Source organism: Microcebus murinus, chromosome 5, assembly GCF_040939455.1.
Source record: "Microcebus murinus isolate Inina chromosome 5, M.murinus_Inina_mat1.0, whole genome shotgun sequence".
NCBI classification, from domain to species: Eukaryota; Metazoa; Chordata; class Mammalia; order Primates; family Cheirogaleidae; genus Microcebus; species Microcebus murinus.
Window position 1 is genome coordinate 93,539,364 of NC_134108.1, and position 16,249 is coordinate 93,555,612.

Genomic DNA, 16,249 nt, shown 5'->3' on the forward strand with positions numbered 1-16,249 from the left:
TGTAAACTGGGCCAAAGACCGTTGATTTTATACTTTACAGAATTGAAAGTACTAGGGGGCTTAACATTTCTCGCTTTAAATTTGTTTTTTTTTAGGAATCTTTACATACACTGCTAATTTACCTTTCGTCATTGACAATATTTTGACATAAGCTTATTTTTCCCCTAAAAGGGATTTTATTTTAGTGATGGGCCTATAGATTATCTTTTGTTCTGCATTTGCTTTAATAAGCACGTATTACTTTAAAATGAGAAATAATACATGCCTTTTTTTTTTTTTTTTTGCTTTCTACTAAGTCAATATAACTCTTCTCTATAAAGGCAGAGAAAGATTTTTTTTTTAAATCCTATGTTCACATTCACACCTCTTGTCAAAATTCCTGGGAGAGCCCATCTTTGAGGAGTGGATAATCCCACTGAATGATGACAGGGAGGATTTGGGATTTGGCAAGATTATATCAAGGCTAGAGGAGATTCTCATCCAAGGATTCAAAGGTATTTTCAAGAAACTGATGGGAGAGTGGGATTTGACTTTATAATCTAGGCCACAGCCTGTGGACTGTGAAAATTGGGGCTTTCTGAGAAGACTGTGGGTGCAAAGAATGCTTCATTTGGCATCTAAGGATGTAGAGTCACTTTACCTGAAAAAGAAGGGACACATGCTGGTTGTGCATGAGATATTTAGGATAGCAAATTAAAATGAGATGATTTTGTAGTATACATATGCATTAAAGTGCTTCATAAGCTATAAAGGGCTCTGCAAATATTTGGTGCTAATGTTTCTGATTAGCTGGGCCCTGAATTTATCTGAAGGAAAAATAAGTTTAAACATTACAATTAGTGTGACTTCAAACCAGTCATCCTACCTTTCTAGTGACTTCTAGTTCAGTGGAGACCTTTTTGACCTTACTTACCTCATACAGTTTAGAAGCTCAAATGGCTGTAACAATGTGTTGGAAAGCACAATGCATGATAAAATTAAATATGTTATTCTGTAGCCTTCAACTTGGTCAAAGCCTCTTGGAGTCTTAACATATAGTGAACAAATACCTCTTCCGATGAGAATGATGTTATGTAAGAAAAGCCCTTAACTTAGACAAATGTGCTCTCAAAGTTAGTATTTAAATTATCTTTTTAATGAGATGATCTTCCTTCCATATGAAATTTCCATAACAATTCCACAAGAGTTAAAGTTGTTATTTTTTAAAAAGAAGGCATCCGGAGTGCTATTTGTTTTCAATTTACCAAGGACAGGAACTTGTACTCAGGTTAGAACCCTACAACCCCTTCCATGAAGGCTGGGACTTTATGTACCTGGGAAGCCTACACTACTCATGGAAATTTAGGGCTCTTCTGTGTGTCTTGATGTGTCAAGGATCCCTGGGACTGAATTAGAAGAACTAGAGGGCAGTGAGAAGAGTTGCAGAAGCGGAATCAACAGGAGGTCGAGGCGACTTTAAGGTGACCACTTTGCTGGAAGGGAGATATTTCCAGCCTCCGGAGAGAAAGAGGAGAAAGAGCTCAATCCCTTTGAAAAGGTCCTGGCCCAAACCAGGTTCCAGCCTCCTCAGGGCATCTGGCCCTCTGGCTGTGACTAGAATCAAGATCTGGGGGAGGGGACCTTGTCACGGTCCAAGGGGAAGATGCTTGTCCTCCATTAGCAGACTCTCTGCGTGCAGGGTCTGTTTTTCTTCACTCTGGTGTCTCCAGAGCCAACATGGCACCTGCCACCCATAGATGCTCAATAACTTCTTGCTAAATGAACTGAAAGACTGGCTGAACTAGTGAGAGTGACAACGGAAGCTTATTCAAACTGCCCAGGGCCCCTGCTGGTGACAATAAGGGTTTGGGCAACAGGGACATCCATAATTCTACCAGTGGAGCCTCTAGCCATAGGAATGTTACTTTCTGTTATTGTGATAGTACAATAGCCTGAAGCTGCAGCAGCCTAGAGAACCGCCTTTTCCACAGCTATTTAGGTTTAATATAAAGGCTACAAATATCATTTGGTTGATAGAGGTCAAATTTCTTTTTTTGAGACAGGCTCTTGCTCTGTCACCTGGGCTAGCTAGAGAGCAGTGGTGTCATCATAGCTCACTGCAAACTCAAACTCATGGGCTCCAGTGATCCTCTTGCCTCAGCTTCTTGAGTAGCTGGCACCACAAGGCACATGCCACTGCACCCCACTAATTTTCTATTCTTTGTAGAGATGGGGTCTTGCTCTTGCCGAGTCTGGTCTCGAACTCCTGAGCTCAAGGGGTCCTCTAGCCTTGGCCTCCCAGAGTGCTAGGGTTACAACAGGTGTGACCCACCATGCCTGGCCTTAAAGGTCTCATTTCATAACACATACATTACAGCACAGTATAGTATAAATAGATCTATAGTAGATTCACAATTCGTAATTTTTAGATTTCAAAAAACATCCCCATCAATTCAAAATTTTGAAATCTTTAACACTATTATCTGTGAAAGTGGAGTGTTTATTTACTAGATTAAAATCTTTCAGAGAAATCAACTCCATAGCTTTTTGTCTGTTCTAGTCACAAGGAGGGATTAGGGGGAGTGTGTGTGTGTGTGTGTGTGTATTTTGGGAGTTTGGGTATGAAGACTTTTTTTTTTTTTTAAGCTTTTCTATTTTTCCTACTTCTGTATGGATGTAAAGTGTCCTGACCTCTTTCTCCTGGCAGTGTCTAAATAAAACCTTTCTTTAGGATGGGCCTCCTCAAGATAGCCCTTGTAAAGGGCCTTGTCAAAGCAACATGGTAGCTGTTTCATTAAATTGTTGACGCTACAACAATCCATATACAAAATCCATTTAATGGTTATTCATGTAAGTAGATTCATACAGACATAAACTAGTTCCATGTTTTTCTTTGCCAAGCAATCAAACAAAACACATGACCAACAGGATTAGCAGACACAAACCTTAGAGACAGTGGCTGTGCCCTCTCTGAGTAAAGCATGATCGCCATCTGGAGGATCCATTTGGAACTACAGTGCAGCAACCAAAGAACCTAAAGTTTTCGAGAACTGGGGTACAATTTGTGAACAGGTAGGCAACAAAGTAAGGGATAAAAACTACCTTCCTTCCTGGGCCCTAAACTCCTACTATTTCTTTCAAGCTTCTAGGAGAAGACACTTGAGAATATTGTTATTGAGTGAAGTACTTTCAGCCGAAATTAGAAATGAAACCCTGACATCTTAAGAGTATTAACATTAACTGGTCAGTAAATACAGGTCAGGAAGAACTAGTCAAGCGGGAAACAGGCAAATGTGTCCCCACTTTGCTGTGTCCTGCTATTGTCTCTCCCTGCCCTGAGTAGAGCCTCATACAAATTCATCAGCATTTTCATTCACAAACAGATGTAAATGACTGAAAGTTTAGTTGTTTTCTATTTATATTTTAATACATTGAAACTGGTAATGAAAAGAGAGAGAACCAGCAGCACTTCCAGTAGATATCTACTGCTGGAGGGGCTTTCCCAGAGTAAGACAGCCTATAAAACTCTTAATTATTCCCTTAACCTAGATCTGTTCCTTACTGATACAAGCATTTTCATGAAAGTGTTTTAAAAGGAGTATTTAACCTCTCAAAAGTCTGCATAGTTAAAAACATCTGCATTTCCTATGTTTATATATTTCTAATAAGATACTGGTATTTCAAGAGCATATCATAGTCTACTACCTCAATGCCTCTCAAATATCTCTTATTGAAAAAAAACCAAACTGTTTCTTGTTTATTTGTAATTTCCAACCACTTGAGGGGCCAATACTTACATAAGTTAAAATAAAAACTGTATGGCAATATCTAAGTTTGGGGCCTCTTTCTCTATGTTCCAGGCCATATACAGTGTGCAGTCTGACATGCTCTGTGCATGCATTTGAGGGTCACTGCGCTACCACCTGTTCTCTCTGCTTAAAAATACCTGCATTTGACCTAAAGATCTCTGCCCACCAACACCTCCAGCTATATTCAGGATCTTCATTTATACCTTCCTTTCTTCTGCTCTCCTGGAAGAGCACTTCTTCCAAGTTGGAAAGAGGACTTCTCTTTCCAACTTTTAAAAAATACAGACTTTGCGTCCATAATAACAAAATTTCACTTTCTACTCCCTGTCTTAAATTGACTCTCCACTTGCAAAGTATTTGCACAATTCCCCCATCCCCTTGTTCAGTTCAACTCTGTTCCCAGTTTTGCCAACTTTATTTGCTGTGAATTTGGCCTAGACACCAGAAGCTTGTGTTAAGACATGTGGGTAGCACAGAAGTTCAGATATTTGAGGATACACAGGAGAAATCCATCTAGGAGAACAATGTAGCTGACAAGACACCCGCTTTCTTGATATAAAGATCATAGGAAAGCTTCCGTTGAACATACTCTTTTTTTGTGGCCCAAATACTTAGATTGAAAAAGTCTTTTGATTGGTAGGCAACTCTAGCTTTCTGAAGTTTCTTTCATTCACTGGTTGGAAAGCAATGAATTCTTTTTTCTTACCCCAATAACTCAAAACAGAAAATTCTACATAGGCATACGTTAAGTACTTATACATTTCCATTTATAAGGCACAAACCCCACAAATCTCTCAGGGAAAGGAAAAACGATTTGAAGACAACAAAGTAACCTAATGATAGAAGAGGTTCATTTCACTGGAGTTAAAACAAACCATTTCCCCTTTTAGTGAATAAGGGAACTTATACTGACAAGAACGGTAGCCTCTGAAGAGAGGAATTCACAGCCCTTCCTTTGGTGCAGCCTCCTTCACTGGATTAGAGCCGAAGTCGATCCTCAGAAAGGGCTGGGTGGCCAGAACGCATCAACTGAAGCACCACAGAAGCTGCTGGTCCGCAATGTTCCAGAACATCTCAGCTACAGGGTGCCTGGTTCACACATTTTCACCCAAAGGAGGCTTCAGGGACCAGGCCACAGTGAGCACACATGCTTGCCTATCTTGGGACTTACTTTTAAGGGTTCTGCTCTTATCTGAGGCAGAACTGCCTGCCTTAGGACCCTGAACTGGGCTGGTTATGTGGGTCTTTCATGAGGCAGCACCTATATAGGAGACTGGACCTTGGGTTCCTCTGAAAATAATTAGATCTCTAGAGGGACCTTAGAACCAATCACTCTACCAAGGCCTTTTTATTTTTATTTTAGAGACAGAGTCTCGGTTTGTTGTCCAGGCTAGAGTGAGTGCCGTGGCGTCAGCCTAGCTCACAGCAACCTCAAACTCCTGGGCTCGAGCGATCCTTCTGCCTCAGGTTCCCGAGTAGCTGGGACTACAGGCATACGCCACCATGCCCGGCTAATTTTTTATATATATATCAGTTGGCCAATTAATTTCTTTCTATTTATAGTAGAGACGGGGTCTCGCTCTTGCTCAGGCTGGTTTTGAACTCCTGACCTTGAGCAATCCGCCCGCCTCGGCCTCCCAAGAGCTAGGATTACAGGCGTGAGCCACTGCGCCCGGCCTACCAAGGCCTTTTTAAACATGCTGGTAAAAACTGGAGATGGTTCCCTGGAGCGATCTCCAGATCTCTAGGCCTATAAGGCAGCCCTAATAGCTCTCAAGTAATCCTGCAGTCCACAGGTATAAAACAGAAGGGTCCCATGATACCAAACAGTATCCATGCTTGTTGGCTGGGCCCCCAAGTGGCTCTTGGCACTGTACTTTCTAGTACCGTTTACGTTAATATATGATGATACGCTTCCTGAATGTCTACATGAATCCAAGCATTTCCTAGAAGTATAACTGCTTCCTAGTCCTTTATATTACCATGCAAGGCAGGGATGGGAGTGAGCAGCACTTCAGGGAAACAGCCAGAAAGACAGTCATCCTGAGAAAAGGGTCAGTATTACAGTGGATGAGAGAAGAGGGACAGGAATCAGAGGAACTGAGTTATGTCTAAGGGTCTCACTGAATCATCTTGAAGATTCTGACCTTCCCACCCTGGACAATCTGAAATCCAAATGAACTAGGTCCTCGGATCAATTAACTCAATTATGAAAGACCAGCACAGTAGGATGGCCATTCCAGTAGGGCAGAGGACCAGCCACCTATTTACTCACGAGTCTAATTTCATTATCCCTTCAGCTCTAGGACTTGCCCCTGGAGGCCACAGTCAGAATTCTGCTAAATTTCCAGGCATGAAGATGTTTCTCCTTAATTCAGTGTCCCATGAACACCTTAGCCAAGATCCCTTCCCTGCCTGTGCCATGTAAGGCTGTGACCCAAAAGGAAAAGGAAAACTCCTTTTACCAACAAAAACAAAACGCTTGAATCCTTTGGCTCTCAAATGCTGCAGCTATAGCACATCCTTGGAAATACATGTTAATTTAAAAGCCAACCCTCAAAAATAAAAAAGTCAACTTCTACTGTATCAAGTTTTCTGCCAGTCACTACAGGCTGCCTCCACACCTTGCCCCACCCAGCCAGCTTCAGGAATCCTTCTTGGTCAGTCTGGCCTTGACTTTGTGCCTTAGCAGTGCGGCGGTGGCGGCGCTGCAGGCTGCCAAGAAGAAGAAGGAGAGGCAGGCCGTGTAGACGGACAGGGGCCCGTGGCGCTGCAGGAAGATCTCCCGCCGGGCCTGGTAGTCCAGGAGGATGGCCTCCAGCTGGGAGAGCGTGCAGATGGACAGAAAAGCATGGAAGATCTGATGCCCGTGGCCCACGATGTCACAGGAACCCGGGAAGTACTTCTCGGGCACCGGGCAGGAGAAGAAGTAGGCGCTGACCAGGAAGAAGAGGATCTGCAGGGTGTGGTACCAGGCTGCCTGCTCCTGGCAGCCAGCCAGGTGGCAGAGAGCCACGCGGTGAGCCACAGGGCTGATGTCCAGAACGAAGGCCAGCCCCGCCGGCACCACTTGGCAGATCTTCCTCATGACCGGGTAAGGCCTGCGGTAGCGGTACTTGGCGTAGCAACAGCCGGCACAAGACAGCCAGCCGCAGAAGGCAGCGGCCGGCAGGAAGAAAAGCCAGAACCGCTCATACCAGGCCTGGTCCGAGCTGTAGAAGAAGTGGGCCAGGGCGCTGCCATACTGGTAAACGCTCACGCCGACGTAGTCCACAAAGTAGAAGGTGTAGTGGGAGAGCTCGGACTTGGACTGCAGCAGGTGGGCCAGAAGGCTGCAGGTGAGGTAAGTGATGGAGGAGAGGATGAAGAGGAGCAGCGGCAGGGAGTGGGGGGAGGCCCAGGGCAGGGCCTCGGTCTCCGCGAAGGCCCAGAACCGCAGGAGCACGGCCAGGGCCGCCAGCAGGTGGGTCCAGACGTTGACCACCTCGTTGTGCTTCTGGAAGAGGCTGAAGAAGTAGTAGCGCCACTCGTGCCCGGTGGGGCGGTAGCCGGTGTGGATGTAGGGCTCGCGGAAGAGCTGGGGCACGTCGCTCTCGGGCACGGTGCACGGCATCTTGGGCAGCCCGTCCTCCAGGATCTTGGGCAGGCGGCGCAGCTGCTGCCCGCTGACCGACAGGGTGCTCAGGCGCTCCAGGATGGCGGTGGTCATGGCTGCGGCCTGCCCGCCTCCGCACCGCGCCGTCCGGCCCGGGGGTGCCACCTGCAGAGAGGGAAGGAAGGTGGGCAAAGCCACGGTGAGACACCAAGGCAGCTAGATGGCCGCGCAACGGTGGCTTCCCCGAATGCGACCCGGCTTTCCAGTGCAGCAGGGGGAGCAGGGCACTGCAGACGGCTTCCCCGAAGCTCGTTTCCTTCATTTGCACAAGGATGGAGTGGGACGGAGACGGATCTCTCACCGCCCTAACATTCCGATTCTGCACCTTCCACGCACTGCCTGTGCGAGGCAAAGTCACATCTTGTAGAATGGGAATGTCACCCACCCTGATAGGATGTAAGGATATTGATGACTTAATGATTATCAAGATTTAACGGTATCGGCCGGGCGCGGTGGCTCACGCCTGTAATCCTAGCACGCTGGAAGGCCAAGGCTGGTGGATTGCTCGAGGTCAGGAGTTCGAAACCAGCCTGAGCAAGAGACCGTCTCTACTATACACAGAAAGAAATTAATTGGCCAACTAATATATATAGAAAAAATTAGCCGGGCATGGTGGCGCATGCCTGCAGTCCCAGCTACTTGGGAGGCTGAGGCAGCAGGATCCCTTGAGCCCAGGAGTTAGGTTGCTGTGAGCTAGGCTGACGCCATGGCACTCACTCTAGCCTGGGCAACAAAGCCAGACTCTGTCTCAAAAAAAAAAAAAAAAAAAAAAGTATCGATAAGGCAAGTAAGGTTACCTTTAAAGGCTATGGGGTTTTCTAGATTACTAACATGTAATCATCAGATAGGCTCTAATAGCAAAATGAAATACTGTAAGTATAAATGCTGAAATATAAGAATTATAAATATTGATATGACTAATGATAGCCTCTATTTCTTTAGCACCCACCTGATCTTAAACTATCCACTAATTTCACTGGTAACTTAAAAATCTGAGGTAAGCAATTGACTGAATCCCGAACTAAAGACAACCCCAAATGATTCAGCAATTAGGATGGTGAAGACCAATGCATAGTCTGAGATTTCTTACCAGTTAAACAAAATTAACATGTGGCCTAAACCTAACATCATAAAATCTTATTGCAAAGATTGGGTTTTTTTGTTTGTTTGTTTTTTTCTTTTTTATGCTCTGGAAAGCAAGTCGTTTTGGATTTGCCTCTCCCGGGTAACTAAATCTGTACTCAGTGAATTTCTGGCCTCAGAAATGCTTAATTTACACTTGGAATTTCTAGATGACAGATGAGCCAGATGAACACAGCAATTATTTTATAAAATATTTCATAAAATTGCTGCAAAATTTCATGTGAAATTACTAGGTAAAGAAATAGATTTCGAGCTTACCTACATTACCTCCTGTACTTATAGTTCCCAAACTTTTTTCTTCAGAATAGTTCAATACCTGATTATTTACATGGCTCACTTATTTCAAAGATCCTCAACTGGGAGAGAGAGAGTGAAGGTGCTGGTCTGGGCACTATTAATTTTTAGCACAGAAAATGTAATTTTCCTACTCACACTTCTTAATATTGAAAGAGAAAAAAATATATTTAATCAGATAAAAAATGGACGGCATGAAAACTAATAAAATGTGAAAGAAAGTTCAGAAAGACCTGGAGGGAAGCCCTAGTTTTATTCTTTACTGGGTGACCTTGGACAAGTTATAAAACTCTCTAAGCCTCAGCTTCTTTATCTGTAAAATGGGGTAATAATTCAACATTTGCACAGGTTGTTGTGACGGTTAAGTGAGAGAATCTGAAAAATGAAGTGCCGAGCACTCTGCCTGACCCATGGTCAGGCACTCAGTAAATGGGACGCACTCCTGTTATTTTTCTGACTATGAGCTGGGCTCTGTGCTAGGTATTAGGTCCCAGGATACAAAGATAAGATGGGCTCCCTGCCATCATGGAGGCCACAGGTTACCATGGAGACAGGCATGTAGGGGAATCAAGATAAAAATGTGCGATAAGTGAATTAAGTGCTCCATCAGAGGCAAGCACTGGGTCACAGGGTTTCTGCAAACACAACCAAAAGAGAAGGTGGGGCTGGGGGGGGCAGCAGCCCTCTCCAAGTAACCCCTGAAATGAGTCTTGAAGGGAGAAGTCACAATTTCTTCGAGAAGATAAGAGAGGAAGAGACTTCCAGGCAGAGAGCAAGGTCAAAGAACTTTTGCCAAGATAATGGCCTGGAAAGCCCAGAGCATCTGGAGAGATCACACTAGCGTAGTTCGTGGCATGACATTGACACCAGAGAGGACTGAGCTCCAATCCTGAGCCCCACCATCCACGAGCTGCATTAACTCCAGCCTGAGTTTTTCGTCTATGAAGTAGAGCTAATGACAGAGAAGCTGCCTCACAAGGCTGAGCAAGACCCGTATGACGTAATGCCTGCAAAGTGCTTAAGTGTTGGGGTCCACGTCTGCAAAAGTACTTGCCATTATTATGACCATCACCGGTGTGAGATGCAGGCATGGTTCATGAGTGGAGGGCCTACGGTCCTCTCTGTACCTTGTACCTACTTCTATGGCAGCCCCTGTAACCCTGTATTGAGGCATTAATTTAACCAGCACCTGTCAGACAGTGATGTCCTACCAGGAACGGGCTATGTATGCAGTGCTCAAGATAGGAATTAAAGACGCTAAGAGAAATGTATTAAGGTTTATAGAGCCAGCTAGGAAGAGAAACACAGAGACAGGGAGCATGGGAGAGAAAAAGCAAATGATCATCAGAATACCTTAATTCATTTAAAAACAGAAAGAGAAGCAGCTATGCAGTACTTCCATTATCAGCCAGTAGAGGGGTCCAAGTACCTAGGAGTTACGTTCTGGATGGCGGCTTCTCTAACTCACCAGGGGGGTCAGTCTGTAGGAATGGGCCTGGGACATGGGATGACCTTTCAAGTTGTCCTACTGCTGTTAGCAACATATAACCTGGGGGAGCCGGGCTAGATTGGAGCACTGGGGAACCAAAGTGCTCTATTCTTTAGATTACAGACTTCTACTACCTCTTGTGAAGCAGAGAGGGAAATGAGATGAAATTACCAATCTGATTTTAGGGATGGGAGAAATCAAGGTAAGCCCCTGGGGATAAGAAGCTATAAGAGAAGGAATCCCTAAAAATGCTCCCCAGTAGACCCCATCTGCATGCCATGTGAGACCAAGGGTATTTCCATCATCTTTGCGCACCCAAACCAACCCGAGACAATTCTTGTATGCAGAGTTTAACGCATAACTGCACAACTCCTACTTACCTTCATAGCCTTAAAATAGGCTGTCTTTCACATAGCAATTTCTCATAAACGAACTGAATTTCCGAAGACTAAGAACGTTGGGTTTTAGTAGTTTAATGATTGGAATGAGGCACAATTCAGACCTGGGAGCTAAGTAGCATCTGTCTGTTCTGAGGGAGAAAGGACAGAACATGATGATTCCTTATTGTTAGGCTGCAGAAAACCTATGACTGCAGAGCTCCGACCATGACAGTTCGTTCCTCCAGGCCTCATAGCTTCAACCTCCCCCATGGCTTAATGCTGACGAGCCTTTTTTCAGAAAATCATTTCTACTTCACTCCTAAGGAAAATAAACTAGGAAGAGGCTTATAGAACTAAGAAACAGAGAGATACAAGACCAAGAGAATATTAACTTTAACTTCAAAGGAAAAGGTGCACACAGAAAAAAAAAAAAAGTTAGCAGAATCATCATTTCCCTTGCAAATGAGATTTTTAAAATGCAGCCACACCAGTCTCAGAGTCTCCTTAATAACTCCATCCCCTGGAGTGTGTAACCTGATACCCACAAAGGGACCGGGTAGTCCAGGCAGTGACACAACCACCACAGCGTCCAAATCAGAATATCAGAATATGACCCCTTCTCTCTCTCAGCAATGAGAGTGTTGCAAAGATCTCAGTCCTCTATCTGTGGGTGAAAAGGTCTTAAATGTTCCTTTGACGTGCAGAGTCATGAAATATTCTAAACTTGTGGTCAGAAAGAGAAGGGATTATTTCTTTCTCCTTTCTTTAGCAACTACCTCTTCCCTTGCCATGAAATTCTTCTCCCTTTGAGAGCAGCCAGCACAGTTGCAGTGATGGTAATGAGTTATAATTCTTTTATCATTATTAACTTCAAAGCCCCTGTCCAGGAGGGTCCAACCTTCCCCCTAGCCAAGCCTCATTTTCACCAAGCAAGAGTGGGCAGTGCTTCTAGAACAGGATTCCAAGGGCCAGCTGTAAAGTTTGAGCCTGTTTTGGAGAAAACCATATATTGGCATCAGGATGTCAGTCCTCCCAGCCTTCCCAAGCGACTGCTCTGAGTAAGGGCCCCTCCCTCCATCCTGGCATCTGTCCCCATGCACTCCTACCAAACCGATGTATACCTCCCATATATTGATTTGTGATTTTACCTGCAATTCCTGTCTCCCTAAAATGTATAAAACCAAGCTGTAACCTGACTTCCTCAGGACCACATACTCAAAGCTTCTTGAATTTATAGATTGCCTAGCCAATGGTCACTCATGTTCAGAATAAACCCCTTTAAACTACTTTACAGAGTTGGAGCTTTTTCCATTAGCAGGGGTCCTTTCTCTCCCCTGAAGTGTTTAGCTTATTTCAATGCTTATCTCCCCCAAGCTCTGCAGGAGTCTCAATGCTAAGCAATGCCTTCTATTTTGGCTTCAGTGATACTACCCTCTCTGGCCCTATCTTGGTTTTCTTCTCCTACCATCCCTGTCAACTGTGGCGTTTTAGAGCTCCACTACCTGTCCCCTTTTCAATGTCCACAGTGCCTTTCACACAGGTATTGCTCTCAGGCCCTTAGTTTCAGCCAGCACCTGTTATCAGCTGATCCCCAAATATCCAGCCAGATCTTTCGTGACATGTAGATTCAAATATCCAACTGCTTTAGGTGTGTCTAACTGAATGTCCCATAGGCACTTCAGACCCACTATCTTCAGACATCCCCTTGACCCTTACCCTACATCTAATCAGCCATCTAGGCCTGCTGATTTTTTTCCCCTTCCCCTTCCCCTTCCCCTCCCTCCCTGCCTCCCTCCCTCCCTCCTTCCTTCCTTCCTTCCTTGGACATAGTCTCTCTCTTTCACCCTGGCTAGAGTCCAGTGACATCATCATAGCTCACTGCAACCTCAAACTCCTGGGCTCTAACGATCCTCCTGCCTCAACCTCCTGAGTAGCTGGGACTACAGGCACCTACCACCACTCTCAGCTAAATTTTGTATTTTTTTGTAGAGACAGGGGTCTCGCTCTTGCTCAGGCTGGTCTCGAACTCCTAACCTCAAGTGATCCTCCTGCCTTGGCCTCCAGGAGTGCTAGGATTACAGGTGTGAGCTGCCACACCTGACCCCTGCTGATTTCATCTCAGCGTTTCTGGAATCCATGTGCCCTTTTCCATTTCTATTGCTCTCCCTTAATTCAGGCCTTCAGAATTAACTTATGTTAATGACAACAGCAGTCTCATAACTGACCTTTTTCCCTCCCCAGCCTCACATGCCAATTCTCACTTCAGTCTCCAAACCCCTTCAGGGCGATAGTTTTAAAATGGAAATCTGATCCTCCTTAGTTTTCCCCAAATTCCTCAGTAGCTCACCATGGTTTGTTTATAACACAAACTCTTAACATGCAAACAGGCCCTTTCTCTGTTGATCTCCTTCCCATTCCAGTCTCTCCTCTGAGGGCCCACACCCCCACAGCCACTTGGGGGGCCTGGATCATAATACTGGGAGTTCTTCACACTTTCTCTTTTTCCCTTGCAATGCCAACTCAGTACCCTTTTAGCCCAGCAACTCCTGCTAAAGCCTTTTACACTCTGCCCAGGAGCCTGCTCCACTGGGGAAAGTTTCCTAACCCCCAGACTGGTTCAGGATTCTCCCCAGCTCCCATCGTATCCTGGCCTTGCCTCCCCTAGTTCGCTTCTCTCCTGGAGCCGGGATCACTGATTTACTCTACTTATTTCCCCATTAGCCATATGCTCCTTTAAGGTCAGGGACTGTTTAGTGCAGAAGTCCCCGTGTTTAAAATAGCATCTGGCAGATAGAAGACACCTAATAATCATTTACTTAAAGAAGACTTTGCAACAGTGGAAGGGAGGCTTGGCGTGACTAGCTCCATTTTACTTCTGACCCTCTGCAGTAGTATCCTTTAAGTTAAAAGCTTCTGCTTAGCTCTGCACGTAGGCCAGCTAATTATAGGAAGAATTTAGTTTATGGTTCAACTCTAGAAGAAAGATGATAACCAGTCCCTTTCCCAAAACTCACTCCCAGGGAGATAAGGAGAGTACGCACACAAGCATCAATGCTATGTTAAAGATTTATGGGAATATCGTGACCTGACCTACTCATCCCAAGTTAACTGACCAAGAACAAAGAAGCTTCACAACCTCCTCAGACCTTCTCTGATGCACAGATGTCCACAGCCCTCGGTTACCTCTTACAATGCCCCTCCTCTTCCCCCTTCCTTTAACATAAAAACAAAAGTACAATTCATACTAACTTAAGATGGTTCTTTTAAGGCATTAGTCTGCCATCTTCTTGGTTTCCTCCAAATAAAAGTCACTTTTCTTGCCCCAACACCTTGTCTCTTGACTTACTGGCTGTTGCTTAGTGAGTCAAGAGCTGAGCTTAGACTCAGTTGTAGGTTCTTTAGTCCCAGGCATATGGCTCCCATTTCCTTCTGTTCTGCAAGGTTGAAGGAAAAACGAAATAATGGATCGGGGAGTTGGGAAGTCTGGCTGTTAATATTTGCTCTACTCAATTAGCTATGTGGCCATACCCAAGACTGTTGCCGCCCAACCAGGTTCATTTGCCCGCTGCCCAGGAAGAAGCCAATATGCTGAGCCAGCAGGTTTTACTGCGGAGAAAGTCTTTATTCTGCATAGCACTAAGCAGGGAGACGAGCGAAATTTCTCAAATCTGCCTCCCCAAGAATTTGGGAGACAGGGTTTTTAAGGATGGTTTAGCAGGCAAGGGATTAGGTAATTAGGTTCGTTAACTGGGGCGGAATTATAGGGGTGTGGAAATCATCTTCTTGTGTTGCTCCAGTCCTTGGAGTCACAAGTCCCGTTGAGTCAGTTTCTAGGTATGGACCACTGGTCTGTGTGGGCCAATAGATCCACTGGAATGCAGGGCCTGAAAGATATCTTAAAAACTACATTTAGCTTTCAAAAAGATAGTGTAATCTGTGGAGAGAGTTAAGAATCTTTATGGACACTGGCTATGGGGAGATCTTTTTTTTTTTTTTGAGATAGAGTCTCACTCTGTTGCCTGGGCTAGAGCGCCATGGCATCAGCCTAGCTCACAGCAACCTCAAACTCCTGGGCTCAAGCAATCCTTCTGCCTCAGCCTCCCAAGTAGCCGGGACTACAGCCACATGCCACCATGCCCGCCTAATTTTTTCTATATATTTTTAGTTGGCCAATTACTTTCTTTCTATTTTTAGTAGAGATGGGGTCTCGCTCTTGCTCAGGCTGGTTTCAAACTCTTGACCTTGAGCGATCCACCCACCTCAGCCTCCCAGAGTGCTAGGATTATAGGCGGGAACCACCTCTCCTGGCTGAGAAGGATCTTTATGACCACCAGCTGTGTGGCTCTGGAATGGCAATTACAGGGGGACAGTTACTAATTAATTATTATCATTATTTTTAGCTAGGCCCTCACCACAGTTCTCACCTTGCATCCCATTATTGAAGGGTGGTTTTTGTCCTCATAAAAAAGAAGGGGTGGTGGGAGGTGACTGCCTGTCTATCCACTGACTGGAAACTGTGGCTCACTGGGGCTGCCCACTATTTCGAGAGAGCATCGTACCATATCCATCCGTACCATCGTACCATATCACTAGCCCGGGAAAAGATTAAAATTCAAAATTTGAAGTACGGCTTCCACTGAATCAGTATTGCTTTTGCACGATGGTAAGTCAGGAACCATGTGTATTCTTAAGGTTTGGCTTTGTTTACCCAGTTTTGACTGATGAACACTACCTGGAATGCATTTCCTTTTCAATAACGTTTTAAATAAAACAATGAAATGACATGTTTCTGGTGATTGCTGTGATCCCCTGAAAACGGTGAAAATGCATGTCAAGTGCTGACAAATGTCTATTTAGCTGAGAGGAGCTTTATGGACAAGCACAGCCCCACCTGGGCGTGTCTCCAGTCACGCGAGGAGCAGATGTGACAGTGCCCAACAGGCATGCCCACTGCACTCCCTGCTCCTCACCGCCGCCTCCCTGCTACTTCCCTCCCAGAGAGGGCTGCCAGGTGGCTCAGCCACTGTCTGAATTTCAGTCCTCATCATCTCTCACCGGAACCTACAGATATAAAACAGCTTCCTGGTTCCCACCTGTGTGTCTCCTCGACTATCCCCGAACCATCCCCACCCTACGACTTTGTGTCCCAGTTAATCTGCCATCCTCTCAGGCCTTTGTGCTTCCGTACATGCTTGAGATGCCTGTGCCGCTGATACCCACTGGCCAACTCCTATTCATCCTCCATGTCCCGGCTCAAATATCCCCTGTGACGTTCCATGTCCCAGCTCAGATATCCCCTCCTTCCCCTATACTGCCACTGTACTCAGAGTCCTCCAATACAGCACTTTCCTCACTGTACACGACAGTGTCATGGTTTGCATTTTATGTCTCTCTGCCCACTAAACTGCTAGATCCTTTGAGATCTGAGAATGTTTTTATCACTTACCATTGTGCCTGGCACATAGATGTTCCAAGAAGTCGTTGTTGAATGAATGAATGG

The 16,249-nt window shown here is 45.2% G+C and overlaps 1 protein-coding gene across 1 annotated transcript in view; it reads right to left on the minus strand.

Moving 5' to 3' along the window:
- Positions 1 to 1,102: 1,102 nt before the first annotated feature.
- The window catches only part of PAQR8 (progestin and adipoQ receptor family member 8), a 46,815-nt gene continuing 31,668 nt past the window's right edge, over positions 1,103 to 16,249 (minus strand). Inside the window, exons 2-3 of the mRNA XM_076003300.1 lie at positions 5,466 to 7,548; positions 1,103 to 5,122 (exon numbers count right to left, since the gene is read on the minus strand). Coding sequence (XP_075859415.1) covers positions 6,433 to 7,497 — 1,065 coding nt within the window. The 5' untranslated portion in view covers positions 7,498 to 7,548 and the 3' untranslated portion in view covers positions 1,103 to 5,122; positions 5,466 to 6,432. The remainder of the gene's footprint in view (positions 5,123 to 5,465; positions 7,549 to 16,249) is intronic.